This window comes from Dama dama, chromosome 22 (assembly GCF_033118175.1).
Source record: "Dama dama isolate Ldn47 chromosome 22, ASM3311817v1, whole genome shotgun sequence".
Classification (NCBI taxonomy): Eukaryota; Metazoa; Chordata; class Mammalia; order Artiodactyla; family Cervidae; genus Dama; species Dama dama.
The window spans coordinates 1,075,579-1,103,337 of NC_083702.1; the positions used below are offsets into that span (position 1 = coordinate 1,075,579).

Consider the following 27,759-nt stretch of genomic DNA (forward strand, 5'->3'; position numbering starts at 1 on the left):
TGTGTGGAGCCTCAGAGGTCCTCATGACCGCTGACCTAGAGGCTGAACGGAGCCGCCGTGTCTGGGGAAGCAGACCATGTCTGTGCATTCAGTGTTGAACTCCTGGGGCTGTGTGTGGCCGGAGGCTCTACTCAGCGGCAGCAAAACGAAACACCATCCCTTACTGACAAGGAGCTTCCTGAACTCAGGGACCAGGCATCGATGGAACCAATCCAGAAGATGTGGCCTGGCCATGGCGACCTCCTAATGTCCAACTAAAGACGGGCACCTGCTGGGCCTCTTCTCCCTTCAGGCTTGAGGGCCATCTTGTCATAAACCTGACCGCATCTGTGCAAAGAAGCAGCCCATTCGTTCCTGCCTTAAGCCCTGCTGCTGGATTCTCCGTGCTCCTGAATGTCCTTTGTGGCATTTTCCCAAGAATACAGGACAGTACTTTGTCTACATTAAACACTGCTCAGGCAGATGGACCTTCTGTGCAGTGATTTTCTTAATGGCGTCTGGACCTCGTCTGCTGGCTCTTGGTCAGCAGAAGTTGCCTCTCCTGTTACCCTGACGTTTTTAAAGCCAAACCTCCATCTGAAATCATCAAACCACCTTTGCTGGCATTCAGTTCTCCATCTTTACATCCTTCACCTTCCGTTCAAGTTGCCATGTAGTGACTTTGCCTTTTCTTGAATCATGTTAGCATCTATAAGCACCCCTTTCTCATGGCAAGCCTTAGTTCAGTCACTCAGTTGTGTCTGACTCTTTGCGACCCCATGGACTGCAGCACGCCAGGTTTCCACATCGTTCATCATCTGGAGTTTGCTCAAACTCCTGTCCATCGAGTTGGTGATGCCATCCAACCATTTCATCTTCTGTTGTCCCCTCCTCCTCCCACCTACAAACTTTCCCAGCATCAGGGTCTTTTCAAATGAGTCAGTTCTTCTCATCAGGTGGCCAAAGTATTGGAGCTTCAGCTTCAATATCAGTCCTTCCAATGAATATTCAGGACTGATTTCCTTTAGGATTGATTGGTTGGATCTCCTGGCAGTCCAGGGGACTCTCAAGAGTCTTCTCCAACATCACAGTTCAAAAGCATCAATTCTTTGGCGCTCAGCTTTCTTTCTAGTCCAACTCTTGCATCCATACATGACTACTGGAAAATCCATTACTTTGACTAGACGGATCTTTGTTGGCAAAATAATGTCTCTGCTTTTTAATATGCTGTCTATGTTGGTCATAGCTTTTCTTCCAAGGAGCAAGCGTCTTTTAATTTCATGGCTGCAGTCACCATCTGTAGTGATTTTGGAGCCCGAGAAAATAAAGTCTGTCACTGTTTCCATTGTTTTCCCATCTACTTGCCATGAAGTGATGGGACCAGATGCCATGATCTTAGTTTTCTGAATGTTGAGTTTTAAGCCAACTTCTTCACTCTCCTCTTTCATTTTCATTAAGAGGCTCTTCAGTTCTTCTTCACTTTCTGCTGTAAGGGTGGTGTCATCTGCATATCTGAGGTTATTGATATTTCTCCTGGCAATCTTGATTCCAGCTTGTGCTTCATCCAGCCCAGTGTTTCTCATGATGTACTCTGCATAGAAGTTAAATAAGCAGGGGAACAATATACAGCCTTGACATACTTCTTCCTCATTTGGAAACAGTCTGTGTTATGCCCGATGTCCGAATCCCCAAGCGGGAAGAGAGAAGGCTTCCAAGACAATGCAACTCGCAAAAAGGGAAGTTTATTGCTGACTCGAGTCAGGGCTCCCGCCGCAACCAACGCAGTGGTGCAGGTCAGAGAGCCCCGAGCCCAAGCTGTTACACAAATTTATAGGGTGAGCACACACCGTTGGTAGTTGGTTTAAGCGGGTTGGTTACAAGTTTGCAAAGCAATTTCATTGGTCAAAACTTTCACATGTGCGGGACTTTCCTGGGGGTTTCCGCCCTGTTCCTAATTTCCTAATTGGCAAACAGTGGTCAGTGTAAGCTGATTGGTTGTATCCAGGTGGCCTGATAATCTTACCACCCAGAAGTAGGAAGGCCTACTCCTAATCTAAGCTGCCTGCCATGGCATTACTTCTGCTTGCCTCACATTCCCCCCGTCTGTTGTTCAAGTAGAGGAATCTTCCTCTTTTCCATCTTGGGCCACTTGCTGATACTAGTCGGTTAAGTGGACCCAGGAGGGTGGAAATTAAGGTAGTCAGCCAGGGGGAGCGTTGAAACCAAGACTCAAACCATCTCTGCTGGGCTTCCCGTTCTCTCTTCCGTTGCGCCAGTCCCTCTCTTACTTTTACCATAGATTCTCTTACCACTCTTGTATGGTCTGCATAGAAACAACATTCTTTTCCCAGAGCCGCGCAGACCCCACCCTGTTGGAGAAAAATCAAGTCTAATCCTCTCCTATTCTGCAAGACCACCTCAGCAGCGGCTCGTAGGGAGGAAAGCCTTGGCCTTGCAGAGATAGTGAAGCTTGGTTAAATTGCACCCGTATCTGAGGTACTTGGCCCTGGGGATTGCGCCACACTCGGGGCTACCAAATCTGTTTCCTACGTCCCATTGTCGGGGCCCATCACAAGAAGTTACACAGCTCCAGCTCCTGCAATAAGCTTTCCATGCCACCACAGGTTTTCCAGTTATTTCTTATGTTGCCCGGGCACGCGAAGAACCCCTCTTGGCCGAGTTTTCTCCCAGTCCCTATGGCCCCCCATGGCCTGAATTGTGGGTATTTCCCCCGGGGTCCTTCCCCGGGGAAGACTCCGCTCAGATCAAAGTAAAGGTCTGGCCACCAGGTGTTCGAAGGGTGGACTCCTGAGGTTTCGTTGAGCAGCTCATGGGTCTGCCCGTCGCTGAGGTTCCAGGTGATCTTGGCAGGTTGATGGGGGTTGCGACTAGTCGCTCCTGGGTTGATAAGGGCAGCCATCAACAGGAGAGTTAGGAGGCCTCCCGGCGGACGAGTTTCAGTTTCAAAGGATTTGACGGGTGAGGACTCGCCTTCCATTCTGCTCGCGCTTTTTCTTGTTCTTCTGCTGTGGGTTGCCGCACGTGATTGCAGTGAGCCCAGGGTCCAATCCCATCGACCTTGACAACAGGAGGAGTGGTAAGGAGAACAACATAAGGGCCTTTCCATCTAGGTTCTAATACTTTAGATTGGTGCCGTTTTACCTAAACCCAATCACCTGGGCCAATATTATGTGAGGGGATGGCCCCCTTATTTTGACCCTCATGTATCTCTCAAATCAATTTCCAAACATGGTTATGCACCTTACTTAATGCCATCAGAGTTTGCTGGAATTGTCCCAAAGTCCTGCTCCTGCCAGCCCAAGACTGAACAAGGTTGCTATGGTGATCGCACTGATTGGCTCTCTCTTTTGTCTTAGCGTTTCCTGGTTCCAATGTGAGTACATAACCTCTTCAGAGTGGTATAAGGTTTTTGGCATTACAGCAACCAAGACACAGAGGGGGTGGCAGGCATTTTCCTTCGAAAATATGACACACAGGAGGGGGTCTTCCATACAGAATCTCAAAAGGGGTAAGATTCAGCTTATAAGGGGTGTTGCGTGCCCAAAAGAGTGCGAAGGGAAGGAGGGTCACCCAGTCCCCGCCAGTCTCTATTGCCAACTTTGTCAAAGTTTCTTTTAGGGTCCGATTCATTCTCTCAACCTGTCCTGAGCTCTGGGGATTATATTCACAATGTAACTTCCATTTCGTCCCCAGAGCTTGGGCCAGCCCTTGTACAATCTGGCTCACAAAGGCAGGTCCGTTATCAGAGCCCATAGTTACTGGCAGCCCGTACCTAGGCACCATCTCCTCTAAGATCTTTTTAACAACCACTATTGCTGTCTCTCCCTTAGCAGGGAAGGCTTCCACCCACCCTGAGAAGGTATCTACCAGAACCAACAGGTAGCGATACCCGTACTTGCCTGGCCTTACCTCAGTGAAATCTATCTCCCAGTGTTGCCCTGGCTCTTCCCCTCGGTACCTCATTCCCGTGTGCTGCTTCTTCCCTGTCCTCATCAGCTGGCACGCTTTGCAAGCCTGTATTATCTCTCGTCCAGTTGCATTTTGTCGAGGGAACCTCAGGCAGGCCGTCTGGAGAAGTGTTAGGGTCTTTTTCTCTCCCAAGTGTGTAGCTGTGTGCAGGTGTTCACATAGGTGACGACCCAGGATGGCAGGCAATATCAGGTTGTTGTTTTGATCTCGGTACCATCCATCTTTGTCATCCTTCTGGAGGGTGGTATCCTCGTTGATCCAAACGAGGTCAGGGAGGGAATAGTCGGGGACTGGCGGCAGAGTCCCCATACCAGGAGGTGGAAGTCCCACGGCTAATATGGGGGCGGCGTAGTCCCGGCTAGCCGCTTCTCGAGCGGCCGCATCACCAGCCCGATTGCCCCGCGCTTTAGGGTCTTCTCCTTTCTGGTGACCGGGGACATGTACTATTGCTACTGCCCGGGGCAGCTGGACAGCTTCCAGGAGCCTGCGAATCTCGGGCAAATTTTTGGTCAGCTGTCAGTAAAAATGATAACTCTCTTCCCTTTGGCTAGCTCCAGAGCCTGTATTAGGGCAATCAGTTCTGCTTTCTGCGCAGAAGTGTTTGGGGGAAGTGTCTCAGCCCATATCGTCTGTCCTGAATCATCAACTATGGCGGCTCCCGCTTTCCTTTGCCCATCTTTTACATAGCTGCTCCCATCGGTGAACCATACTAGCTCACTGTTGTCTAGGTGTACATCAGTTAAGTCTTTTCGTGCCACCAGGGCCTCAGCCAGTATCTCGCCGCAATCATGGAGAGGGCGGTCTTTCTCTGGGTTACTGGAAAGCCTGTTTCATTGGCTCAGTCCAAGTCCAGTTTGGGGTCTCTTTACTTCCCTCATACAAGGGCCGGGCCTTCTCAGCAAACCCCATGATCCACAGTCTGCAATATCCAACAGTCCCCAGAAACTCTCACCTGGCGGGGGGTCTTGGGCTCTGGTATCTGCAATATTGTTTCCTTCATGGCCTGAGTTAGCCACCTTTGCCCCTGCCTGATCTTATACCCCAAATAGGTGACCTCTTGCCGGGCTATTTGCGCCTTCTTTGCACTAGCACGATACCCCAAGGTGCCTAGGGTCTGTAAGAGGTCCCTGGTGGCACGGCTGCATGCCTCCTCTGTGGTTCCAGCCAACATAAGGTCATCTACATATTGCAGCAGGATGACCTCTGGGTGGCGAGTCCGATATTCATAGAGGTCCTCACTCAGAGCCTCATTAAACAAGGTAGGGGAGTTCTTGAACCCCTGTGGGAGGTGGGTCCAAGTTAATTGTACCACCGCTTGGCCTTCCCCCTCGGTACACTCAAAGGCAAATATCTCCTGGCTCTGGGCCGCCAGGGGTAGGCTGAAAAAGGCATCTTTCAAGTCCAACACAGTGTACCAAGTGTACTCAGGCAGCAGACTGCTCAGGAGGGTATACGGGTTGGGGACAGTAGGGTGTATGTCACTCACCCGCTTGTTGACTTCTCGTAGGTCCTGGACAGGTCTGTAATCTGTCCCCCCTGGCTTCTTCACCGGCAGTAAGGGGGTGTTCCAAGGGGATTGACACTGCTTGAGAATTCCGGCATCCATGAGATGTCGAATGTGGGGAGTGATCCCCCACCGAGCTTCCTGGCTCATGGGGTACTGTCTCACCCTCACAGGAGTTGCCCTGGCCTTTAGCTCGATGACGACCGGATGTCTCTGTTTGGCCAATCCCATCCCTGCTGTTTCAGCCCAGGCCAACAGGTATTTACGGACCCACGGTTGTACATCCGGTGCTATGGTCTCTGAGGGCTTAGGCGCAAAAAGTCTGTATTCATCTCTTAAGGCTAGGGATAAGACATATGTCGGCTGTCCAAGTCCATCCGTGACTGTCATTCTCCCAGGGTCAAAATGGATCTGAGCATTAACTTTAGTGAATAAGTCTCTTCCAAGTAGAGGGGCTGGGCATTCTGGTATTACCAAAAACGAATGGGACACCTGGTGGGTCCCCAAATCTACTTTTCGTTCTGTGGTCCAACAATATCTTTTTGTCCCCGTGGCTCCTTGCACCAAGCTGGTTTTCTTAGACATTGGTCCCAGTTTTTGATTTAAAACAGAGGGTTGGGCACCAGTATCTACCATGAAGCCAACGGGTTTCCCCTCACATGTATGGTTACCCAGGACTCGGGGAGGGGTGCCGAGTCTTAACTCCCCTAGTCACTGTCTTCCCCCGCATATAGAACTCGAGTTCTAGGGGAGATTTTCTCTCTCTGGGTCGTTCCTCTCCTCGGGTCCCTCTTAGGGCACTCGTTTTTCCAGTGCCCCTGTTCTTTGCAGTAGGTGCACTGACCTTTCTTTAGGGCCTGCCTTTTTGGTTTCTCTTTTTCTCTCGTCTGGGGGTCTCAAGGTTCCCTCAGTTCTGTTCCGGCCTTTATACCCGCAAAAAGAATCTGGGCTAGCTCCCTCTGGTTCTTCCGGTTTTCCCTCGCTCTATGTTCTCTATCTTCCTTCCTGATCTTCTCAGCTAATTCCCTTTCCTCCCGTTGAATTCGTTCTTCCCTTTCTTCTGGGGTCTCCCTATTATTAAATACCTTTTCAGCTGCTTTCAGTAAATCCTGTATTGTCTGTTCTCCCAATCCCTCTGTCTTTTGTAATTTCCTCCTAATATCTGGGGCTGCCTGATTCACGAACGCTAACAGAACTGCAGCGCGTGACTCCTCAGCCTGGGGGTCCATGGGTGTATATTGCCTGAAAGCTTCCATCAGCCTCTCTAGGAAGGCTGCCGGGCTTTCAGTGGGCTCTTGCCTTACTAAATTCACCTTCGCCAAATTTGTCGGCTTTCTTGCTGCGGCCCGCAGGCCAGCCATCAGAGTCTGGCAGTACACTCGGAGACGCTCCCTACCTTCCGCTCACTCAAAATCCCAGTTAGGCCGCAACAGAGGAAACCCCTCGTCCACGAGATGAGGCTGGGCTGTTGGCCTGTTGGCCCCCAGGACCCGTTTCCGCACCTCTGCCAGAATTTGCTCCTGTTCTTCTGTGGTGAAGAGCACCTGCAACAGCTGCTGATAATCGTCCCAGGTGGGGTTGTGAGTGGGAAGAGAGAGGGAGAGAGGAAGTCACTGAGAACGACCACCAAAAATCCTAACGGGAGTGGTGGTGGCCAAGAGGTTGGGCTTATGGTATGCTTAACTGTTTATGTGCCTGTGTCATTGCACGGAAGTTTTCTTGCTGGGGGCGGGCAACCTAGGGGTTTCTAGCCCGTTCCATGACCCCCTTATCCTCTCACGGGAGCCTTCAAGTGGCAGGTGCCCTAATGGCCTTTAAGTGCCTGACCCGTGCCCACACAAAGAATTTTAGGCCACGTCCTCAGTTAAGGATGTTAAAGGAGAGTTTCACCCGGTCAGGCTCTAGTTACTGAGGCTCACTTATTGTAGGGCCTTCAGAGTCCGCCAGAGTGTAGCCCTGGCCGGGACTCATCAATTGCCCCCACAACTGTTCGCCTGTTCACTGAAACTCCTGAAAAAGTAGGAGTTGAGGGCAGATCAGAGAAGAAGGGGAGAAAGAGAATAAGTCAGAAGAGAGAGAAGAGAACGATGCACCAGAAGAGAACGAGACCAGAGACAATGCCGACACACACCCAAACACGGAGAGCCGAAGACAAACACACGGACAGACAAACGTTGGCTGACAACACAGTGCTGGGTTTTCGGGCCCCCTGAGTTTTCGTCCACTGCTCACCAGACTCAGGATCAGGAGAGAAACTCTCCTTCCCGCAGAGCCAGCTGCTTTCCAGTGCGCTCGCTGGCCTTGGCCTTACGCTGGCTGGAACGTTTAATCCGTTCCCCCCTTTATAGAAAGCTTTTTCCTGCGCCAGATACCTTCCTGCTTCACAGCAGGGCCTCGGATTTACACTGGACTTTCCTGTCTTGCCTGAGCACCGGTGCTGTTATCTATCCTTCCCCTCTGTCCTGGAAGTGTTCTCTTCCCCGGGTCAAGGGATCCCGGACGAGCCCCCAAATGTTATGCCCGATGTCCGAATCCCCGAGCGGGAAGAGAGAAGGCTTCCAAGACAATGCAACTCGCAAAAAGGGAAGTTTATTGCTGACTCGAGTCAGGGCTCCTGCCGCAACCAACGCAGTGGTGTGGGTCAGAGAGCCCCGAGCCCAAGCTGTTACACAAATTTATAGGGTGAGCACACACCGTTGGTAGTTGGTTTAAGCGGGTTGGTTACAAGTTTGCAAAGCAATTTCATTGGTCAAAACTTTCACACGTGCGGGACTTTCCTGGGGGTTTCCGCCCCGTTCCTAATTTCCTAATTGGCAAACAGCAGTCAGTGTAAGCTGATTGATGGTATCCAGGTGGCCTGATAATCTTACCACCCAGAAGTAGGAAGGCCTACTCCTAATCTAAGCTGCCTGCCATGGTGTTGCCTCACATCTGTTGTTCTATGGCCAGTTCTAACTGTTGTTTCTTGGCCTGCATACAGATTCCTCAGGAGGCAGGTCAGATGGTCTGGTATTCCCACCTCTTCAAGAATTTTCCACAGTTTGTTGTGATCCACACAGTCAAAGGCTTTGGCATAGTCAATAAAGCAGAAGTAGATGTTTTTCTGGAACTCTCTTGCTTTTTCAATGATCCAGAGGATGTTGGCAGTTTGATCTCTGGTTCCTCTGCCTCTTCTAAAACCAGCTTGAACATCTGCAAGTTCACGGTTCAAGTATTGTTGAAGCCTGGCCTGAACTTTGAGCATTACTTTACTAGAGTGTGAGATGAGTGCAATTGTGCTGTAGTTTGAGCATTCTTTGGGATTGCCTTTCTTTGGATTGGAATGAAAACTGACCTTTTCCAGTCCTGTGGCCACTGCTGAGTTTTCCAAATTTGCTGGCATATTGAGTGCAGCACTTTGACAGCATCATCCTTTAGGATTTGAAATAGCTCAGCTGGAATTCCATCACCTCCACTAGCTTTGTTCGTTGTGATCTTCCTAAGACCCACTTGACTTCGCATTCCAGGATGTCTGGTTCTAGGTGAGTGATCACACCATTCTGATTATCTGGGTCATGAAGATCTTTTTTTGTACAGTTCTTCTGTGTATTCTTACCACCTCTTCTTAATATCTTCTGCTTCTGTTAGGTCCATACCATTTCTGTCCTTTATTGTGCCCATCTTTGCATGAAATATTCCCTTGGTATCTCTAATTTTCTTGAAGCAATCGCTAGTCTTTCCCATTCTATTGTTTTCCTCTATTTCTTTGCATTGATCGCTGAGGAAGGCTTTCTTCTCTCTCCTTGCTGTTCTTTGGAACTCTGCATTCAAATAGGTGTATCTTTCCTTTTCTCCTTTACCTTTAGCTTCTCTTCTTTTCTCAGCTATTTGTAAGGCCTCCTCAGACAGCCACTTTGTCTTTTTGCATTTCTTTTTCTTGGGAATGGTCTTGATCACTGCCTCCTGTACAACATCCCGAACCTCCTTCCATAGTTCTTCAGGCACTCTATCAGATCTAATCCCTTGAATCTATTTGTCACTTTCATGGTATAATCGTGAGGGATTTGATTTAGGTCATACCTGAATGGTCTAGTGGTTTTCCCCGCTTTCTTCAATTTAAGTCTGAATTTAGCAATAAGGAGTTCATGATCTGAGCCACAGTCAGCTCCTGGTCTTGTTTTTGCTGACTGTATAGAGCTTCTCCATCTTTGGCTGCAAAGAATATAATCAATCTGATTTCGCTGTTGGCCATCTGGTCATGCCTATGTGTAGAGTCTTCTCTTGTGTTGTTGGAAGAGGGTGTTTGCTATGACCAGTGCCTTCTCTTGGCAAAACTCTTATTAGCCTTTGCCCTGATTCATTTTGTACTCCAAGGCCAAACTTGCCTGTTATTCCAGGTTGTCTCTTGACTTTCTACTTTTGCATTCCAGTCCCCTATGATGAAAAGGACATCTTTTTTGGGTGTTAGTTCTAGAAGGTCTTGTAGATCTTCATAGAACCATTCAGCTTCTTCAGCATTACAGGTTGGGTCATAGACTTGGATTACTGTGATACTGAATGGTCTGCCTTGGAAACGAACAGAGATCATTCTGTCGTTTTTGAGATTGCATCCAAGTACTGCATTTTGGACTCTTGTTGACCATGATGGCTACTCCATTTCTTCTAAGGGATTCCGGCCCATGGTAGTAGACATAATGGTCATCTGAGTTAAATTCACCCATTCCAGTCCATTTTATTTTGCTGGCAAGCCTGCACCTGCATAAAAGCTGCTTTTTCAAGTAAAAACAAGAGTATTTCACAAGAAGTGCCTGATTTTCATGCCTGCTGGTGTAGCTGCAGCTTCACAGAGTTCCTTTTCTGTTTTTACAATTAGATAAGTTTTAGGACATACAGTAGTTTCCTTATAGTTAGCATTTTTTAAAAAGTGAAGACTCTCCCGATGTTAAACACAGATTTTTTTCAAAAGCAATTTTTATTTTAAAAGTTGGGAAGTTATATCATGTGACTTTACCTTCTAATTTATAATTGTATGAATTCTGAGATCTTCAGGGTTTTTGCTGAGGGCAGAGGACAGCACTGTGCAGTGTACTTGTTCCTCGTCGACTTGAGGCAGAGCGTTTACTTCTACTTTTCTGTTCTTTCTGGGGCTTTCTGGTGGCTCAGACGGTAAAGAATCTGCCTGAAATGCAGGAGACCTGGATTCAATCCCTGGGTCGGGAAGATCCACTGGAAGATTCCCTGTCCTGTGAGTGGAGCTGAATGTCTTCATAGGGTTCAGTTCAGTTCAGTTCAGTTGCTCAGTCGTGTCCGACTCTTTGCGACCCCATGGACTGCAGCACGCCAGGCCTCTCTGTCCATCACCAACTCCCAGAGCTTACCTGAACGCACACCCATTGAGTCGGGGATGCCATCCAACCACCTCGTCCTCTGTCATCCCCTTCTCCTCCTGCCTTCAATCTTTCCCAGCATCAGGGTCTTTTCCAGTGAGCTGGCTCTTCATATCAGGTTGGTATCTATGTATCTTCTTTGTGAGGAATCTGTTGAGGTCTTTAAGTCTTCAGTCAGGTTCCTTGTTTTCTTCCTGTTGGTTTTAAGAGTTCTTTGTATATTTTGAGTAAGTCTTTTTTTCAGATGTCTTTTGCAAATGTTTTCTCCCGGTCTGTGGCTTGTTTTCTCTCTTGACACTGTCAATAGAAGTTTTTAATTCTGACAAAGTCTAACTAGTGATTATTTCATCCATGGATCAATCCTTTCAAGTTGTATCTAAAAAGTCATCACCACACCCAGGGTCATCTAGGGGTTTTCTCCTGTTATATTCAAGGAGAGTTTCTTTAAGGCATATGGGCCTGCAGTTTTCTTTTCTTGCAACGTTTTTGTCTGGTTTTGGTATTAGGATAATACTGGCCTCATAGGAAGTGTTAGGCAGTAACCCTTTGCTTCTATCCTCTGAAAGAGACTGTAGAGAATTCGTGTACTTTCTCCTTAAATGTTTGATATAATTCACCAGTGAACTCATCAGGGCCTGAAACTTTCTGTTTGGGAAGATTATTAATTCTTGATTCAATTTAATTGCTACCGGCCTGTTCAAATGGTCTGTTTCTTGTGTGACTTTTGGCAGATTGTGTCTTTCAAGAAATTGGCCCATTTTATTGAGGTTACCAAATTTGTGTGCAAACTTTAGTTGTGGCATGTGGGATCTAGTTCCCTGATGAGGGATTGAACCCAGGCCCCCAGCATTGAGACCGTGGAGTCTTAGCTACTGGACCATCAGGTGAAGTACCAATATTTCCATTTTTGTTCATACATTATTGACTTTCTCCATGTCTTTTTTAGTTTTTTGAGTATTTTTAAGACTGCTGTTTTAAAGTCTGTGTCTAGTATATTCACCATCAGGTCTTTTTTCAGGGACAGACTCTGTTGTATTACTTTTTTCCTTTGAGAGAACCATACTTTTTTTTGTATGCCCTGTGATTTTTTTTGTTGTTCGCTGGATATTTCAATCTAACAATCTGGCAACCCCAAAAATCAGAGTCTCTCTTCCCCCAGCTTTGTGCTTGTTTTGCTTTTGATTATTGTAGGCGGTCTTTGTGCCAGGATCAGTTTGAGGTGTAAACTTAATGGATTCCCTGGGCACAAGCAGTCACGTTCAAATTCTCCCCATATATGCAATTATGTACTCTGTTGGAGTCTTTAGCAGTCACTTCAGAAGGGGGTGGCAAGTTGCAGCAATGGCGGGGGACTACAGCAGCGGTGGCGGCCGCCCCCCCGCCCCGTCTGCCCCTGTGAGGCCAGCCGCAGTGACGCGCCGTCAGAGCACACACAGGGCCTCAGCAGCTGGAGGGCAGGACCCTTCCCCGCGCCGGCCGCTGCCAGCTCTGCGAGCTGCTCTGGGACGCATGCATGCACAGTTGCTGCACGGCAGTGGCGTCTGTGCTCCGCGCCCCACCTCCCCTGCCCCGAGCCCAGTCGTGCCCTGAAGCCTCACCTCTCGCATTCTCCAGAGCCCCCCAAGTCAGAGCCTGCTGGCGCCTGCTGCTGGGAGGGACAGGCACTCCTGGGGCTTCCCGCTGCACCGTCTTCCCAGATCGCCTCTCATCCTGACTTTCCCTAAGGAAGTACAGCTGACGTACATACAGGGTCATGTATGTACCGTGGTGTACGTGCACACACATGCCACAGTGACTCGGCTGCTTCACACTGACCGAGGGGTGACCCGAGGCCAAGGCGCCCTGCGTCACCGCGGCTCCAGGCGCTGCTGCTGAGGCGCCCCCCGCGGCGCAGCCCAGACTCAGCGCGTGGAGGTCTGCCCTCTGCTCCTCTCACCCCTCCTCCACTCGGCCCCTCACCCTCTCCCTCTGGAAACGACGTTTATTCCCTGTATCTGTGAGTGTGTTCCTGGTTCACTGTTTTTAGGTTCCACATAAACATGAAATGATGCAGTATTTGTCTTTCTGTGACTTATTTCACTGAGCATAATACCCTCCAGATCCATCCATGTTGGTGCAAACAACAAGATTTCTTTTTTCACGGCTAACATTCCACTGTATAAATACACAAGGCATTTTCTTTACCCACTCATCTGTGGGTGGACACTTTGGTTGGTTCCACATCTCAGCTATTGTGAATAATGCTACTGTGAACATAGGGGTGCACGTATCTTTTCAAATGAGTGTTTTTGCTTTCTTCAGGAAAACACCTGGGAGTGAGGCTGCTGGACTGCACGGCGGCCGCGGTCCTGACCCCGAGGCCCGCACAGCGGCCGTGGTCTAACTCTGAGGCCATACTGGCTGCCCTTCCCTCCAGCAGCACGGGGGCCACGGTGCCCACTCGGAACACACGCCCTAGAAGGTTCTCGGACGTCACTGCCACTATGAGAAATGCTGCTTAAGAATTACTCCTCCAAAAAAAAAAATGACTCCTCCACTCCCCCCAGGTCCCGTCTGCGGCTGATGTGAGGACCTGCAGGCGTGCTGAGGGCAGTTTCTGTGCGCGCTGCCCCAAGGGTAGGACGGTTTATCATCCTCAGAATAAAAAGCCAGTGTCCTCCAGCAGTAGAAAATTGCAAATAAAAAGTTTAATTTCAGAAACTGAGTTCACCATTTATAAATACACTAAAAACAGTCAATGCAAATTCAGATTAATAATAAGTACAGTATTTTAACAAAACAACAACTTTTCTAAAAGGTCATAGGCAAATCAGTGACTCGTTTCACCCAGAATATTTAACTTGTTTGAAATAAGAAAATGAATTCTTTTCTAGACGCTGAGACAAAAACTTTGAAGACATATTACTGTTAAAAAAAAACCTGATGACTGATAATCCATTCTGATGTCCTTGGGATCCTAAAATACCCCACTGATGGCTGAATCTTCCCTATTTTATAAAAGAAAATCTAAACGCCTAAGGCTATTCTTACAACCATAACATAGCAATCTTCTTCCCTGTTAATAAGCCACCTCTTCTAAAAAGAACTGTGTACATAATTGGATCAATTTGGGGGTCAGTGCACAAATTTCAAGACAGCTTCATGGTGTAGAGCCACTGAGTCAGAGGCTTGGAGATTCATCAACAGGATGCTGTAAACGTGTCAGGCCGCGCACCAGCCGACAGCAGCCCCACCGCGTGCACCGTGGACGTGGGTGTGTGTCCAAGCTAGCCGCCCACGTGGCGCCAGGGCAAACCCCTGAAATGGGAGCGCTCTCTCTGCGGAAACCCTACGCGACCGACCCTGCGTCATGTATCAGCTCGGGCTTGTCGCCGATGCCACGTCTCTGTCATGGTCAACAGTTTCCTCCCAGAACACTCTCCCCCTCAACGCCCTTTAGAGCCGCAGTAGGAACTGCTGGGTCAAGATGGCTTCAACTCCACCTCCTATTTACAGATTTTACCTGACAGCTACAAAGGCTGTTCTGTTGCAATTAAAGCAATTTTTAACTAAAGTACAGTACCTGATCTGATTTTTACATAATCAAATAAAAAGCCTACAGAATAAAACTGCTCACCTCTCCTCTGCCATTCTACTGAAACAAACTACTGATCCCCAACTTGTAAAAAACTTCACGGTTACGAATGAAAACCTAATCATCGTTACTTCATCATTGACGAGACAAGCTGCTTCTAGTGGACTTCTGAAAACACACACCGTGGTACCTGGCCTGAAGGACTGGTTAAGGCACGTGTGGCCGCGATGGCGAGGGCCGGGCAGCCCCTCCTGCGGCCGTGGACCTGAGCGCCTGGCCTGTCGTCCCGCAGGGCCAGCTGCGGCGAGCGCCAGCCTGGGCAGACGCCGGTTCTCGCCGGGTGGCTCCGGCGGGCTCTTCAGTACTGGAAGCATATTAAGGGAAGGTTCACTTTCAGAAAGATGAGTTTCTCAAAATGCTCCATCAGGAGCCTGGACTGGCCGAAGCTGCCGTTCTCGGGGGGCGTGCTGAACAGCCGCTCGGAGGGGACGATGCTCGGGGGGCAGCCCAGGAAGCGCACGGCCAAGGCGGAGAGGCCGGGCCAGGCGGCCCTCTTGAGGCTCCAGTAGGCGAGTGGGTCGCAGCTGTGCTCCAGCACCTCCTCCTCCAGGTAGGCGAGCACCACGTCCCCGGGGACCCTGGGCTGCCCTCTGCGCTCGCTCTTCTTCAGCTTGGCCATGAGCGCCCAGAGGCTCTCCTCGCCAGCGCAGTCTCGGGGCGGGGAGCCCGGCTCGCAGCCGTTGGGGACGGGCGCGGGCTCTGAGGTAGGATCCAGCGTTTCCAGCTCCCTGATCAAGTCCTGCTTGTACTGCTCTGCCTCCTCCTCGGAGAACAGCGAGGCCTTGTAGCGCGGGTCCAGCAGGGTGGCCAGCACGTACCTGGGGTCGTGCAGCGAGGCGGACAGGCGGCTCACCATGGCCTCCCTGAGGGCGCGGAGCATGGCGTCGATGCCCGTGGTCTCCTGGAACAGCATCTCCACCCTGCGGCTGAGGATGTGGATCATGGGGATGACCTGGCTCAGTGTGGACACGTGCGCGCTCATCTCCCGGCTGGCGGCAGCGAAGGGCGTCAGGGCGTGGCACACGGACTGCATCACCTCCCACTGGTCGCAGCTCAGCAGCTCCCGGAAGTCGCACTCGACGGACAGCGCGTTCACCGCCCGCTTCTGCTCGAGCAGCCGCTCCAGCATGTGGAAGGACGTGCTCCACTTGGACGGCACGTCCTGCAGCAGGTGGTGGGGCGGCAGCCCGTACTCCCGCTGCAGCTCCGCCAGCTTGGCCTTGGCGTGGGGCGAGCGCTGCACCCGCTCGCAGATCTTCCGGGCAGTGCTCAGCAGGTTCTGGACCATCCTCTGGCTCTTGATGGCCTCGCTGACGATGAGGTTGACCGTGTGGCTGAAGCACGGCACGCTGGAGCGCGCCCCCTCGTTCAGCGTCTTCCCGATGCTGGGGTTGTCGGTGACGGTGATGCCCACCTGCAGGCCACTGGACGTCACCCAGGCCTCCCACCAACACTCCAGCTGCTCCCGGATGCTGCTGCTGCTGCAGTCACAGTCCACCTGCGACACGTCCAGCAGCGCTGAGCAGTGGTGGTCCTCGCAGTGCGGCCGGGCCGAGGGCTCGAAGGTGACCCAGTGGGCCGTGAGGGTCAGGTACTCCCGCGTCTGGCTGCTCATCCAGATGCCCGACGTGAAGTGGACCACGCCGCTCTCGGCTTCCTGCAGGTGGGCCATGATGACGTGCTTCACGTCCTCGTACATGCCCGGGATGGCCGTCCTGGAGAAGTAGGCCGGCGGGGGCAGGGAGTACTGAGGTTTCAAGTACGCCAGCAGCCTGTTGAAGCCGACGTTGTCCACCAGCGAGCACGGCTGGAGGTCAAGGGCGATCATCTCAGCAATGAGACTCGTGATTTTCTTAGCAACCGGGTGAGAATCGTAAAACTTCTCGCTGCCGTCGTCAGAGGCGGCGGCGCCTGCGGAAGGCGCGCCCAGGGGCGCCTGGCCGCCGGGCGAGGAGGGCGGGGCGGCCCAGGCCCCCTCGGGCTTCAGCGCGCCGCCGTGGAAGCGCTGCAGGTGCCGCAGGAGACAGCTGGTGCCCAGGTTCGTCGGCTTCTTGCCCCGGCTGATGGTCCGGCCGCAGTGCAGACACACCACCTTCGTGGGGTCTGCCGAGCAGATAGAAAAATGGTTCCACAGCTTGGAGGTCTTCTTGCTGTTGACGGGAAACACAGCTTGATGGTTTTTGGCGACCATGGTCGGCAGGTCCGTCAACCGGGAGGACGTTTCGGCGGAAGCCAGGGTGGCGTAGGGTGAGCCGGCCAGGCCGGCCCCCAGGAAGCCCTTCTGGCCCCCGGACACCTCGGGGTGGCGCCTGTAGAGGTGCCGCATGAGGCAGCTGGTGCCCACGTCGCCCCGCTTCCCGCGGCTGATGGCGCAGCCACAGTGCCTGCACACGGCCTTGAGGCTGTCCGTGGGCGCCAGCGAGAAGTGATGCCACACCTCCGACTTCAGCCTCTTCATCACCCTCTTGTTCTGCTGGAACACGGCGCCCGGCTCCCGCAGCCGCGGGCTCGGCGCGCCGCCCGGCTGCGTCTCAGGAGACGACCCCCAGGAGGCCTCACCCGCGTCAGAGGAGGGGGACGGCGCGCCGCCAGGGCCCCAGATCGAGGGCGGCTCCTCCGCCGGCCGGTCGGGGGAGGAGGCTGCGGAGGCGGGGTCCTGGAGCGCCCTCCCCGGAGACGCCGGCAGGGGGCCGGGCTCCGTGTCGGGAGGCGGCGGGGCGGGCCCCAGGGGCGGCGGCGCGGGGCCGGGAGGCTGTGCGCCAGGGCCCCCGCCGCTCTCCCGCAGCACGATGGCGCGGTGCGCCCGCCACATGTGCCTGATGAGGCAGCTGGTGCCCAGGTCCTTCCCGTTCTTGCCGCGGCTGAACTCGTTCATGCAGTGGATGCACACGGCCTTGGAGCTGTCCAGCGGCGACAGGTAGAAGTGCTTCCAGACGGCCGACCTGCGGCGGGACCCGCACGCGCTCCGCGGCAGCGGCGGGTTCTTCTCCGCTCCGTTCTCGGCAGGCTCACGGCAGTGCAGCGGGGGCGCGTGCGGGGGCTGCCTCGGAGGGCGCTCGTCCCGGCCGTACCTCTCCGAGGCCAGCTTATCAGAGGCAGCCTCCTCGGAAGAAACTGCAGAGCTGGCCTCCTCCTTCCGCTGGAGGGGAGCCGAGCCCTTGGAGGCCGCCCGGGGGACCAGCGGGCCCGTTGAGAAGCCGGGGCACGGGCCCTCGGGGTCGGTGGGCGTGGGAGCGGGGCGTGGCGCCGGGGCGGGGTCCCCCGCCAGCGCGGTGGGGTGCGCCCTCCGCACGTGCCTCATCAGGCAGCTGGTACTCAGGTCCTTCTCGTTCTTGCCGCGGCTAAACTCCTTCATGCAGTAGGTGCACACGGCCTTGGTGCTGTCCCGCGGCGAGATGAAAAAGTGCTTCCAGGCCGGGGACTTCTTCCTGGAGCCCAGGCCGCGGCCGGAGAGCAGGCTCTGCGTCACGGCCTCCATGGCCACGCTGTAGAGGGTGCTGCCGTACTGCGCCAGCAGCGCCCCGTAGTCGTCCTCAGGCTCGGGGGAGGCGCCCCGCCCGGGGGGCTGGCCCGCACAGCCCTCCGCACCGCCCGCCGCCGGCTCCTCGCTGCAGCCCGCCTGCCTCCCGTCCTCCGGCTCACTTCCAAAGTCCATTCTCTCCACACTGTGACTAGGGGTTTGAGGGTCATCTTCCTCTATTTTCAAGTTTGTATTCTCCGAATCACCTGCCCCTTGGGGACGAGGCTCCCAGCGGTTCTCCATGACTGACCATAACTATTCAGTTCTGGCCAAAGAACTCTTATCTCTTGGGATGTTTACGAATATGGGTAAGCATGAATCTCACTGAGGAGTGGACGGACAAACTCATGAGCGTGTCCCCTCACGGCGCAGACCGTAGTGCTCCCGGAGTTCTCCTGCTAAATGCATCTCGGGGCAGACGTGTGCTCACGCGGGGTGGACCTGCTGGTCTCAGACGCGGGAACGCTGCTGACTCGATGGCACGGTGCTCCTTCTGCGTCATCTACAACAGATGGAACCAAGTAAGACAACGGCCTTGCTCACATTTCAGATCCACAGTCATGGATATGTCAGCTTCAGTATGTGTGAGAAAAATTCCACACTGGTCAGGTGAAACAGGAAAACTTGTTCCTTGCCTTTACAACCTAGTCCCAGGATGAAACACCCTCTCCGGTGGCCCCTGCTGCCCTGAGCGCCCTGCTTACCTTCTTGGAGTCTCTGCCTCCCTGGGCCATCCCACTGCTCCCACGGATGAGGGGCCTGCGATCTGCCTTCTTCTGATGTCTGCCTAACCAGGCCTGAGGCTGAGCATTTATTTAAGAATAAAATCCTGGTGGTGGTAAAAAAAAAAAAAAAAAAGAAAATATCCTCTAAATAGACATTTCCCCAAAGAAGACATACAGGTGGGCCAAAAGGCACATGAAAAGATGCTCAACATTGCTAATAATCAGAGAAATACAAAATGACAGTGAGGTACGACCTCACGCTGGTCACAGGGCCATCACCCAAAAGTCCACAAATGATCCGAGGTGGGAGGTGTGGGGAAAGGGAGCCCGGCTCCACTGCTGGCGGGATGTAAACTGGTGCAGGCACTACGGGCAACAGTATGGAGGCTCCTCAAAAAACTACCAACAGAGCTACCACGTGACCCGATAATCCCACTCCTGGGCACATATCCGGAGAAAACACCAACCTGAAAAGACACAAGCACCCCAGTGCCCACAGCAGCGCCATCCGCAGCGGCCAACACGTGGAAGCAACCCGGACCTCCATCAGCAGATGAATGGACAAAGAAGGTGTGATACGATATAACGGAGGACTGCTCAGCCATTAGAAAGAATGAAATAATGCTACTGCAGCAACACAAATGGACCTAGACATTAACATACTAAACGAAGTCAGACAAAGAAAAATGTGGTATCAATTACATGTGGAATCTAAAAAAAAACATAATAAACTTACTTACAAAACAGAAACAGACTGACAGACATACAAAACAAACTTATGGTCCCAGAGGTGAGAGACGGGGAGAGGGAGGGACCAGGAGTTCAGGGGCGACACACACACGCTGCCATGCACCCGAAAACGTCAGGAAAGATCACAGAGAGAAAACAGCGAGCGATGTCCATGGCGGCTCAGTGGCACAGAATCTGCCTGCCAGCGCAGGGGATGCGTTCGATCCCTGGTCAAGAAGATCCCACGTGGCTCTAAGCACCTAAGTCCTTGGACCACAACTCCTGAGCCTGCACACGGCAACCACTGAAGCCCACGGGTCTAGAGCCTGTGGTCTGCAACAGAAGAGGCCACCGCACTGAGAAGCCCACTCACGGCAACCAGCAGAAGCCCCTGCTCTCCAAGACTGGAGAAAGCCCACGCGCAGCGCCAGGCCCGGCACAGCCAAAAATAAAGTCTTTTTTAAAAAGAGAAAATACCAAGACTTGGTAAGGTCCATCACTGCAATTGTAGCTCTTCTAATTAATAGGTGGGCTTCCCTGCTGGCGCAGTGGTAAAGAATCTGCTTGAAAATGTAGGAGCCCCCAGTTCAATCCCTGGGTCGGGAAGATCCCCTGGAGGAGGGCATGGCAACCCACCCCAGTATTCGTACCAGGAGAATCCCATGGACAGAGCAGCCTGGAGGGCTACAGTCCGTGGGGTCACAAAGAGTCAGACATGACTTAGCAAGTAACCGACGAGGTAATCTCCTAACGACCGGTAACACCGAACATTTGACGTGTTCATTTGCTGTTTGCGTTTCTCCACTGCTGAGGCATCGTGCACGTATTTTGCCCATGTTTTCATGGACTGTGTGTTTCCTTATCACTGAGTTCTCCGAGTCCTTCATGTTTGGAGAGAAGCCCTTTATGAGGTATGTAATTCCAGTCTGTAGCTTGTCTTTTCATGCTTTTAGGTGTTTTCTGAAAGGAAATGCTCTTAATTTTAATCAAGTCCAATTTACCAGTTTGCTTTTTTTTTTAGAATCATATGTTCTTTAAAAAGACCTATTTATTGGCCCGTGGGGTCTCAGCTGCAGCATGCGCGCCGGTGCACATTTGGCTGTGGTGTGCGGGCCCGGAGCTGCGGCTCTCAGCCTGAGGTGCTTCTCGGCATGTGGGACCTCAGGGCCCAGACCAGGGACCGAACCCGAGTTCCCTGCACTGCACGGCAGCTTCTTAACCACCAGACCATCAGGGAAGTCCCCGGCAATGGATTTGTTTATGGATTATGCTTTGGGAGCTGTATCTAAGAAAGATTTTCTCTTCTGTTTGTTTTATATTTAGATCTTTGAAAAACTCAAATTCATTGTTTAGTATATGAATATCTTAATTGTTCAAATACTGTCTGTTGAAAAGATCATCCTTCTCAACAAAAGAACGCCTTTGTCACTGTTAAGACTCCCTGTGTGTGAAGATGCCTCTGCGCGGCCGCTGCTTACATGTACAAACACGAGGGAAGTGTGTGTGTGTGTTCAGCACGTCCCACCCTTTGAGTAAGTGCAGTTCACTCTACGTCAGCGTGTGCCGGTCTGTGCCCGCAGGTCCTGACATAGGGCTCCTGAGACTCTCGGAAGCTCCCGAGTGACAGGAACACCTTTCGTTCTAGTGAGGTGATGACGGAGGCTCCTCGCCAGAAAGACCACGCCACGGTCAAAAACCAACTCTCAGTCCCCGACCCCCAGGACTGCCTGCAGACTGAGCTAACAGGCCCACATCAGGAAACCCCAGCAGAACTCCAACAGCTCGGGGTTTGGGGAACTGCCAGGCTAGCAAAGACACTCACGGGTCCGGAGGGTGACGCACCCCAACTCCATGAGGACAGACGCCCCTGCACTCAGGAGCCTGTGCGTCCTCATCTGGCCGTTCATCTGTGTCCTTTTTCATGTAGTGAAAGTTGCTCAATCGTGTCCATCTCTCTGTGACCCCATGGATTGTACCCTGCCAGACTCCTCTGTCCATGGGGTTCTCCAGGCAAGGATACTGGAGTGGGTTGCTGTTTCCTTTTCCAGGGGATCTTCCCAACCCGGGGATCGAACCCACATCTCCTGCACTGCAGGCAGACTCTTTACCGTCCGAGCTATGAGGGAAGCCCCTTCCCATATAATAAACCTGTAAATGTGAGTAAGTGCGCCCTTGCTGCGGGAGCCGCCCCGGCACTTCACTGCGGGAACCTTGGCTTTTAAGCCTCTCAGTCAGAAACACAGGTGACAGTGGGCCTGCCGTGAGTGGGAGCAGTCTCCTGGGCCGCCCAGACCCCGTGGCTCTGAGCACGACTCTGGGCGGCGATGTCAGGAGCGGACGGAAGGACGGCCGGCTGCTGCCGGACAGCAGCCAGCGTGGGGCGCCGGGCACACGCGGCGACCAGATGCGAGGCGCTCTGGGCAGAGCCGGCGGGGGAACACGGAGAGTGCCTCTGCTCACGGGCCATGCGGCTGCAGCTGAGGAAGGGCAGGGCCTGGCAGACTGGGGCAAAAGGAAGGCTACCTCTACACCGCCTACAAAAACACGCTACGTGCTAAGACAAAGAGAGGTTCAAAGCAAAAAGACAGGATGGGTGCTGCGTGCAAGTCCAACCCGGGCCTGGGGGGGAGCCGTGGCAGTGGCGGCGAGGGGGCGTGAACACAGTGGACCAGAGGGGGCCTTCCGACCTTCCACGTGCACAGAGCAGACCCCGCAGGCCTGGAGGGAGGTGGGATCTCATATCCCTACTCACAGCTAACTGAACAAGCGGACAGAAAATCAGTAAAGGTAACAGAAGATATGAAAACATTACCATCAAACTTGGCCTAAATGACATTTATGGAACAGTCCAAATAAATGGAATACATATCGCTTAAAGGTGGGCACACAGCGTTCATCAAGATAGACTGTTCTCTGGGCAATAAAGCAAATCTCAATAAATTTACAAGAAATGAAATCAAAGAACGGTCTCTGAAAAGGAAACTGAATGAGAAATCAACATTAGAACGATACCTGGAACTGCCAGGCTTTTAAGCTGTCTTAAGTAAAACTTCTATACGTATGAAGCCAAGGGGTAAGGAAAAAGTCCCAAGAAAAGTACAGCAAATTTAATCCTGAAGAAAACAATAAAAGAAAAGATTTGAAATCAATTCAATTGGGGGGGAGCGGGGAAGAGGTTGGGGGGTGGGTGGGCCGGAAATCAATGAAACCTAACACTGGTTTTTTGACCCACTACTATATTGTAAAGTAATTAGCCTCCAACTAATAAAAATAAATGGAAAAAAAAAAAAAAGAATCTTGAAGGAGAGGGAAATAAAAATACTCAACCTCCTAGTATTATCTGAAAAAAAAAACAACAAAAAACACAACACTGGTTTTTTGGACCAATCAAAAAAACAGGCGAACCTCTACACTGATTAATAAGAGAAAAAAAAAGGAAAAGACAGAAACTACCGATAGCAAGAATGAAAGTGGGTATTACCACCACAGATCTTACAGACACAAAAGACAGTAAGGAGACAGCCGAGTGACTTTATGATGAGAAGCTCAGCAGCTCAGATGAAATGGGTAAAATCTGAAAAGACGCACAACAGAGACTCACTCCAGAGACAGGCGTCGGTCGTGCGGCGGTCATGACGTTGGCCTCACACTGAAGGGACAGCCTCAACGGCTCTCTACCTGGTCCAAAAGCTAAACATGAAGTTAAAACCCTTCTCTTAAAACTCCAGGTCAAGATGGTTCCACTGGTGAATTTCACCAAACGTTAGAGGAAAAAAAAAATTACTGGTGAAACACACTCTTCCAGAAAATAAAAGATGAAACACTCCCCAACTCTTTTAATGAGGTGGAGCCACGCGGCCACAGAGATGTCATGGGAGAAGAACCAGAGTCACAGCCCCGTGATCACAGAAGAGCCGTAAGAAAATGCAGCGAGTTCTTAGAAAGTTAACCAATCACATTCAGCACCACACCAAAGGTAACAGGCCACGAGTAAGTGGGCTGTATCAGAAGAACGTTTGGTTTAACGTTAAAAACTCAACCAACAGAATGCACCAGGTTCACAGAAAACGGGAGGAAAACCGTAGGTCACTGGATGAGGAAATGCATTTAGTGTCTTCTCTGCTCCTACTCCTGATGAGACGCTCCGCAAGGCTGAAGGGCAAGCCACGGGCGTCTGTGTGACAGAGGTCTTCAGGCCTCCATGGAAAGGTCATAGGGCAAGGTCGGCGGCCTTGAGCTCCCTGCCATCCGGCTGGCCTGGACACCACCTCTGTCCTGGACAACCTTGTCCTGTTCCTCTCTGGTCTGGGAGGAACCAGCTCTTCTCCCTTCAAGGCGAACGTCCCATTCTCGGTTGACCCTGAGGCTCTCTGAAGACTCTTGGGGCTAGAGCCTGGGGTGATGGCGTGGACTGCTTCCTGCGGGCCCGCTTTTGCCTGCTCAGCCCGCGGGGGCTCACTTGAGCCACATGACAATCTTTCAAGGAAGGTTTAGTGGGACGTGTCTCCTTTTACTCCAAAGGACACGGGCACAGAGAGGGTGAGAAACGTGTCTGAGGCACAAGGGGCAAACCGGCCGCTGTTCCTGGAACGCTGGGGGTCCGAGGGGCTGGGGGCGGTGGACAGAAGACACGCGTGCGGGAAGGGATGTGGCTATGAACACGGGGACACGGATGGACCTGGAAAGGATCACACTAAGTGAAGTCAGAGAGAGGGACAGGTACCAGGACACTCACTCACATGTGGAACCTGAGATATGACACAGGCAAACTCACCTATGAGACAGACTCACAAAGAGGTGAGACGCGTGGCTGCAGCGGGGGGGCAGGAGCGGAGTCTGCGGGGAGCAGACACAGACCAGGGTCCGCAGGAGGCGTCCGACAACCAGGGTCTCCGTCAGATACGCTCTGATGACCATCACGGAAGGGAAGAAGGAAAGAAAGCATAAGAAAAGAAAGCACAGTTCTGATCAAAGACTTCACACCACAGATCCAAGAATCCCTACAAACCCCAAGCAAGATTTAACGAGAAAAAAAAAGTGCTAAAAATAAGAAAAAGCAGAGAGATAAAAATGAGGAGGGATGGAGGAACCTGGCTCAATACCGCCAGGAGGATGAAATCGGCAGAATCCAGATTACGGGGCTTCTACAGTAGGACAAACAACCCAGCTTCCGTAACAAACTACTTGAATCCCACCCAGTGTGAATTAGCAAACTACATAAGAGCATTCCTTAGACAAGGAGGGAGACCTGGGTACTGATTTAACATCTGATACAAAGTAATTCTTAGTTTATTAAGGTATAAAGATACTGTGGATAAGACTTTTTAAAGAATCCTTTTTAAAGGAGCCTGTCTTTCCAAGACACTAACTGGAAAACGTCCAGATGAAATACGACTTCTGCTATCTGCTTTGAAATAACCAAGTGGGGGGACACAGAACAGGCATGGCCGTACATCTGTCTGTCTGTCTGTTACAGCTGGGTGATGAGGGCATGCGCTTCTTATACTCACCTTCTAACACACGCTGCAACAACAGCCCCAGGAACTGTTTCAAGAAAAAATAACTAGATAGAGTACTGACTTTTAAAGAGAAGCAATGCAAACCAGGAGACAAAAGAAGTATGTCTTCAGAGTTGTGGGGGGGAAAAAAGCCAAACCAGAATTCAATACTCAGCAAAAATACTCCTACAAGAATTAATATGAGATAAAAACACTGCCGGCCAAACTATACACAGAGTGGGTCAGCAGGCGACTTCTACTGGAGGAAGGGCAAGAGGACGTCCTCGTGGCCGAGTGATTCCACACGGGAATTCAGCGACACACAGACACACAGCAACACGCGGCAGAGAGGCCAGGCACCCACTGGGCCTCTGCTCTGGGCCCGGCCAGCGGGCTGACTGAGGACGGCTCACGGAGCCACACAAGGCTGTGGTCCATGCACTCCCAGGGACAGATGGTCTCTGCTCGTTTCCAAGGCAAACGATTCAATATCACGGTAATCCAAGCCTATGCCCAGACCAGTAACGCTGAAGAGCTGAAGTTGAACAGTTCTATGAAGATCTTCAAGACCTTCTAGAACTAACACCCCAAAGAGATGTCCTTTTCATCATAGGGGACTGGAATGCAAAAGTAGGAAGTCAAGAAACACCTGGAGTAACAGGCAAATTTGGCCTTGGATACAGAATGAAGCAGGGCAAAGGCTAATAGAGTTCTGCCAAGAGAACGCACGGGTCACAGCAAACACCCTCTTCCAACAACACAAGAAAAGACTCTACACATGGACATCACCAGATGGTCAACACCGAAATCAGACTGATTATATTCCTTGCAGCCAAAGATGGAGAAATGCTATACAGTCAGCAAAAACAAGACCGGGAGCTGACTGTGGCTCAGATCATGAACTTATTAATTCAGACTTAAATTGAAGAAAGCGGGGAAAACCACTAGACCATTCAGGTATGACCTAAATCAAATCCCTACTGACTATACAGTGGAAGTGAGAAATAGATTTAAGGGACTAGATCTGATAGACAGAGAGCCTGAAGAACTATGGATGGAGGTTTGTGACACTGTACAGGAGACAGGGATCAAGACCATCCCCAAGAAAAAGAAATGCAAAAAAGCAAAATGGCTGTCTGAGGAGGCCTTACAAATAGTTGAGAAAAGAAGAGAAGCTAAAGGTAAAGGAAAAAGGAAAGATGTATCCATTTGAATGCAGAGTTCCAAAGAATAGCAAGGAGAGATAAGAAAGCCTTCCTCAGCAATCAATGCAAAGAAATAGAGGAAAACAATCGAATGGGAAAGACTAGAGATCTCTTGAAGAAAATTAGAGATACCAAGGGAATATTTCATGCAAAGATGGGCTCAATAAAGGACAGAAATGGTATGCTTCTAACAGAATCAGAAGATATTACGAAGAGGTGGCAAGAATACACAGAAGAACTGTACAAAAAAGATCTTCACGACCCAGATAATCAGAATGGTGTGATCACTCACCTAGAACCAGACATCCTGGAATGTGATGTCAATGGGACTTAGGAAGCATCACTATGAACAAAGCTAGTGGAGGTGATGGAATTCCAGCTGAGCTATTTCAAATCCTAAAGGATGATGCTGTCAAAGTGTTGCACTCAATACGCCAGCAAATTTGGAAAACTCATCAGTGGCCAGAGGACTGGAAAAGGTCAGTTTTCATTCCAGTCCCAAAGAAAGGCAATGCCAAAGAATGCTCAAACTACTGCACAACTGCACTCATCTCACATGCTAGCAAAGTAATGCTCAAAATTCTCCAAGCCAGGCTTCAACAGTACGTGAACTGTGAACTTCCAGATGTTCAAGCTGGTTTTAGAAGAGGCAGAGGAACCAGAGATCAAATTTCCAACGTCCGCTGGATCATTGAAAAAGCAAGAGAGTTCCAGACAAACATCTATTTCTGCTTTATTGACTACGCCAAAGCCTTTGACTGTGTGGATCACAACAAACTGTGGAACATTCTGAAAGAGATGGGAATACCAGACCACCTGACCTGCCTCTTGAGAAATCTGTATGCAGGTCAAGAAGCAAGTTAGAACTGGACATGGAACAACAGACTGGTTCCAGATCAGGAAAGGAGTATGTGAAGGCTGTATATTGTCACCCGCTTATTTAACTTATATGCAGAGTACATCATGAGAAACGCTGGGCTGGATTAAGCACAAGCTGGACTCAAGATTTCTGGGAGAAATATCAATGACCTCAGATATACAGATGACACCACCCTTATGGCAGAAAACAAAAAAGAACTAAAGAGCCTCTTGATGAAAGTGAAAGAGGAGAATGAAGAAGTTGGCTTTAAACTCAACATTCAGAAAACTAAGATCATGGCATCTGGTCCCATCACTTCATGGCAAACAGATGGGGAAAGAGTGGGAACAGTGACAGACTTTATTTTTTGGGCTCCAAAATCACTGCCGATGGTGACTGCAGCCATGAAATTAAAAGACACTTGCTCCTTGGAACAAAAGTTATGACCAACCTAGACAGCATATTAAAAAGCAGAGACATTACTTTGCCAACAAAGGTCCATCTGGTCAAAGCTATGGTTTTTCCAGTGGTCATGTATGGATGTGAGAGTTGGACTGTGAAGAAAGCTGAGCACCGAAGAATTAATGCTTTTGAACTGTGGTGTTGGAGAAGACTCTTGAGAGTCCCTTGGACTGCAAGGAGATCCAACCAGTCCTTCCTAAAGGAAATCAGTCCTGGGTGTTCATTGGAAGGACTGATGTTGAAGCTGAAACTCCAATACTTTGGCCACCTGATGTGAAGAGCTGACTC

General features: G+C 51.1%; 1 protein-coding gene across 14 annotated transcripts in view; it reads right to left on the reverse strand.

Annotated features, from left to right (window-relative positions):
* Positions 1-13,496: 13,496 nt before the first annotated feature.
* Positions 13,497-27,759, reverse strand: part of ZBED4 (zinc finger BED-type containing 4) — a 28,585-nt gene continuing 14,322 nt past the window's right edge. For 11 of the 14 annotated variants that reach the window (XM_061124304.1, XM_061124296.1, XM_061124306.1 and 8 more), the window contains 2 exons: positions 18,698-18,822; positions 13,497-18,495 (listed from right to left, as the gene is read on the reverse strand). In XM_061124304.1, the coding sequence (XP_060980287.1) occupies positions 14,772-18,236 (3,465 nt within the window). In that variant the 5' untranslated portion in view covers positions 18,237-18,495; positions 18,698-18,822 and the 3' untranslated portion in view covers positions 13,497-14,771. Of the gene's footprint in view, positions 18,496-18,697; positions 18,823-19,185; positions 19,381-23,048; positions 24,126-24,221; positions 24,354-27,759 lie in introns of all 14 variants that reach the window. The other 3 variants (XM_061124299.1, XM_061124297.1, XM_061124309.1) reach the window with 3 other exon arrangements.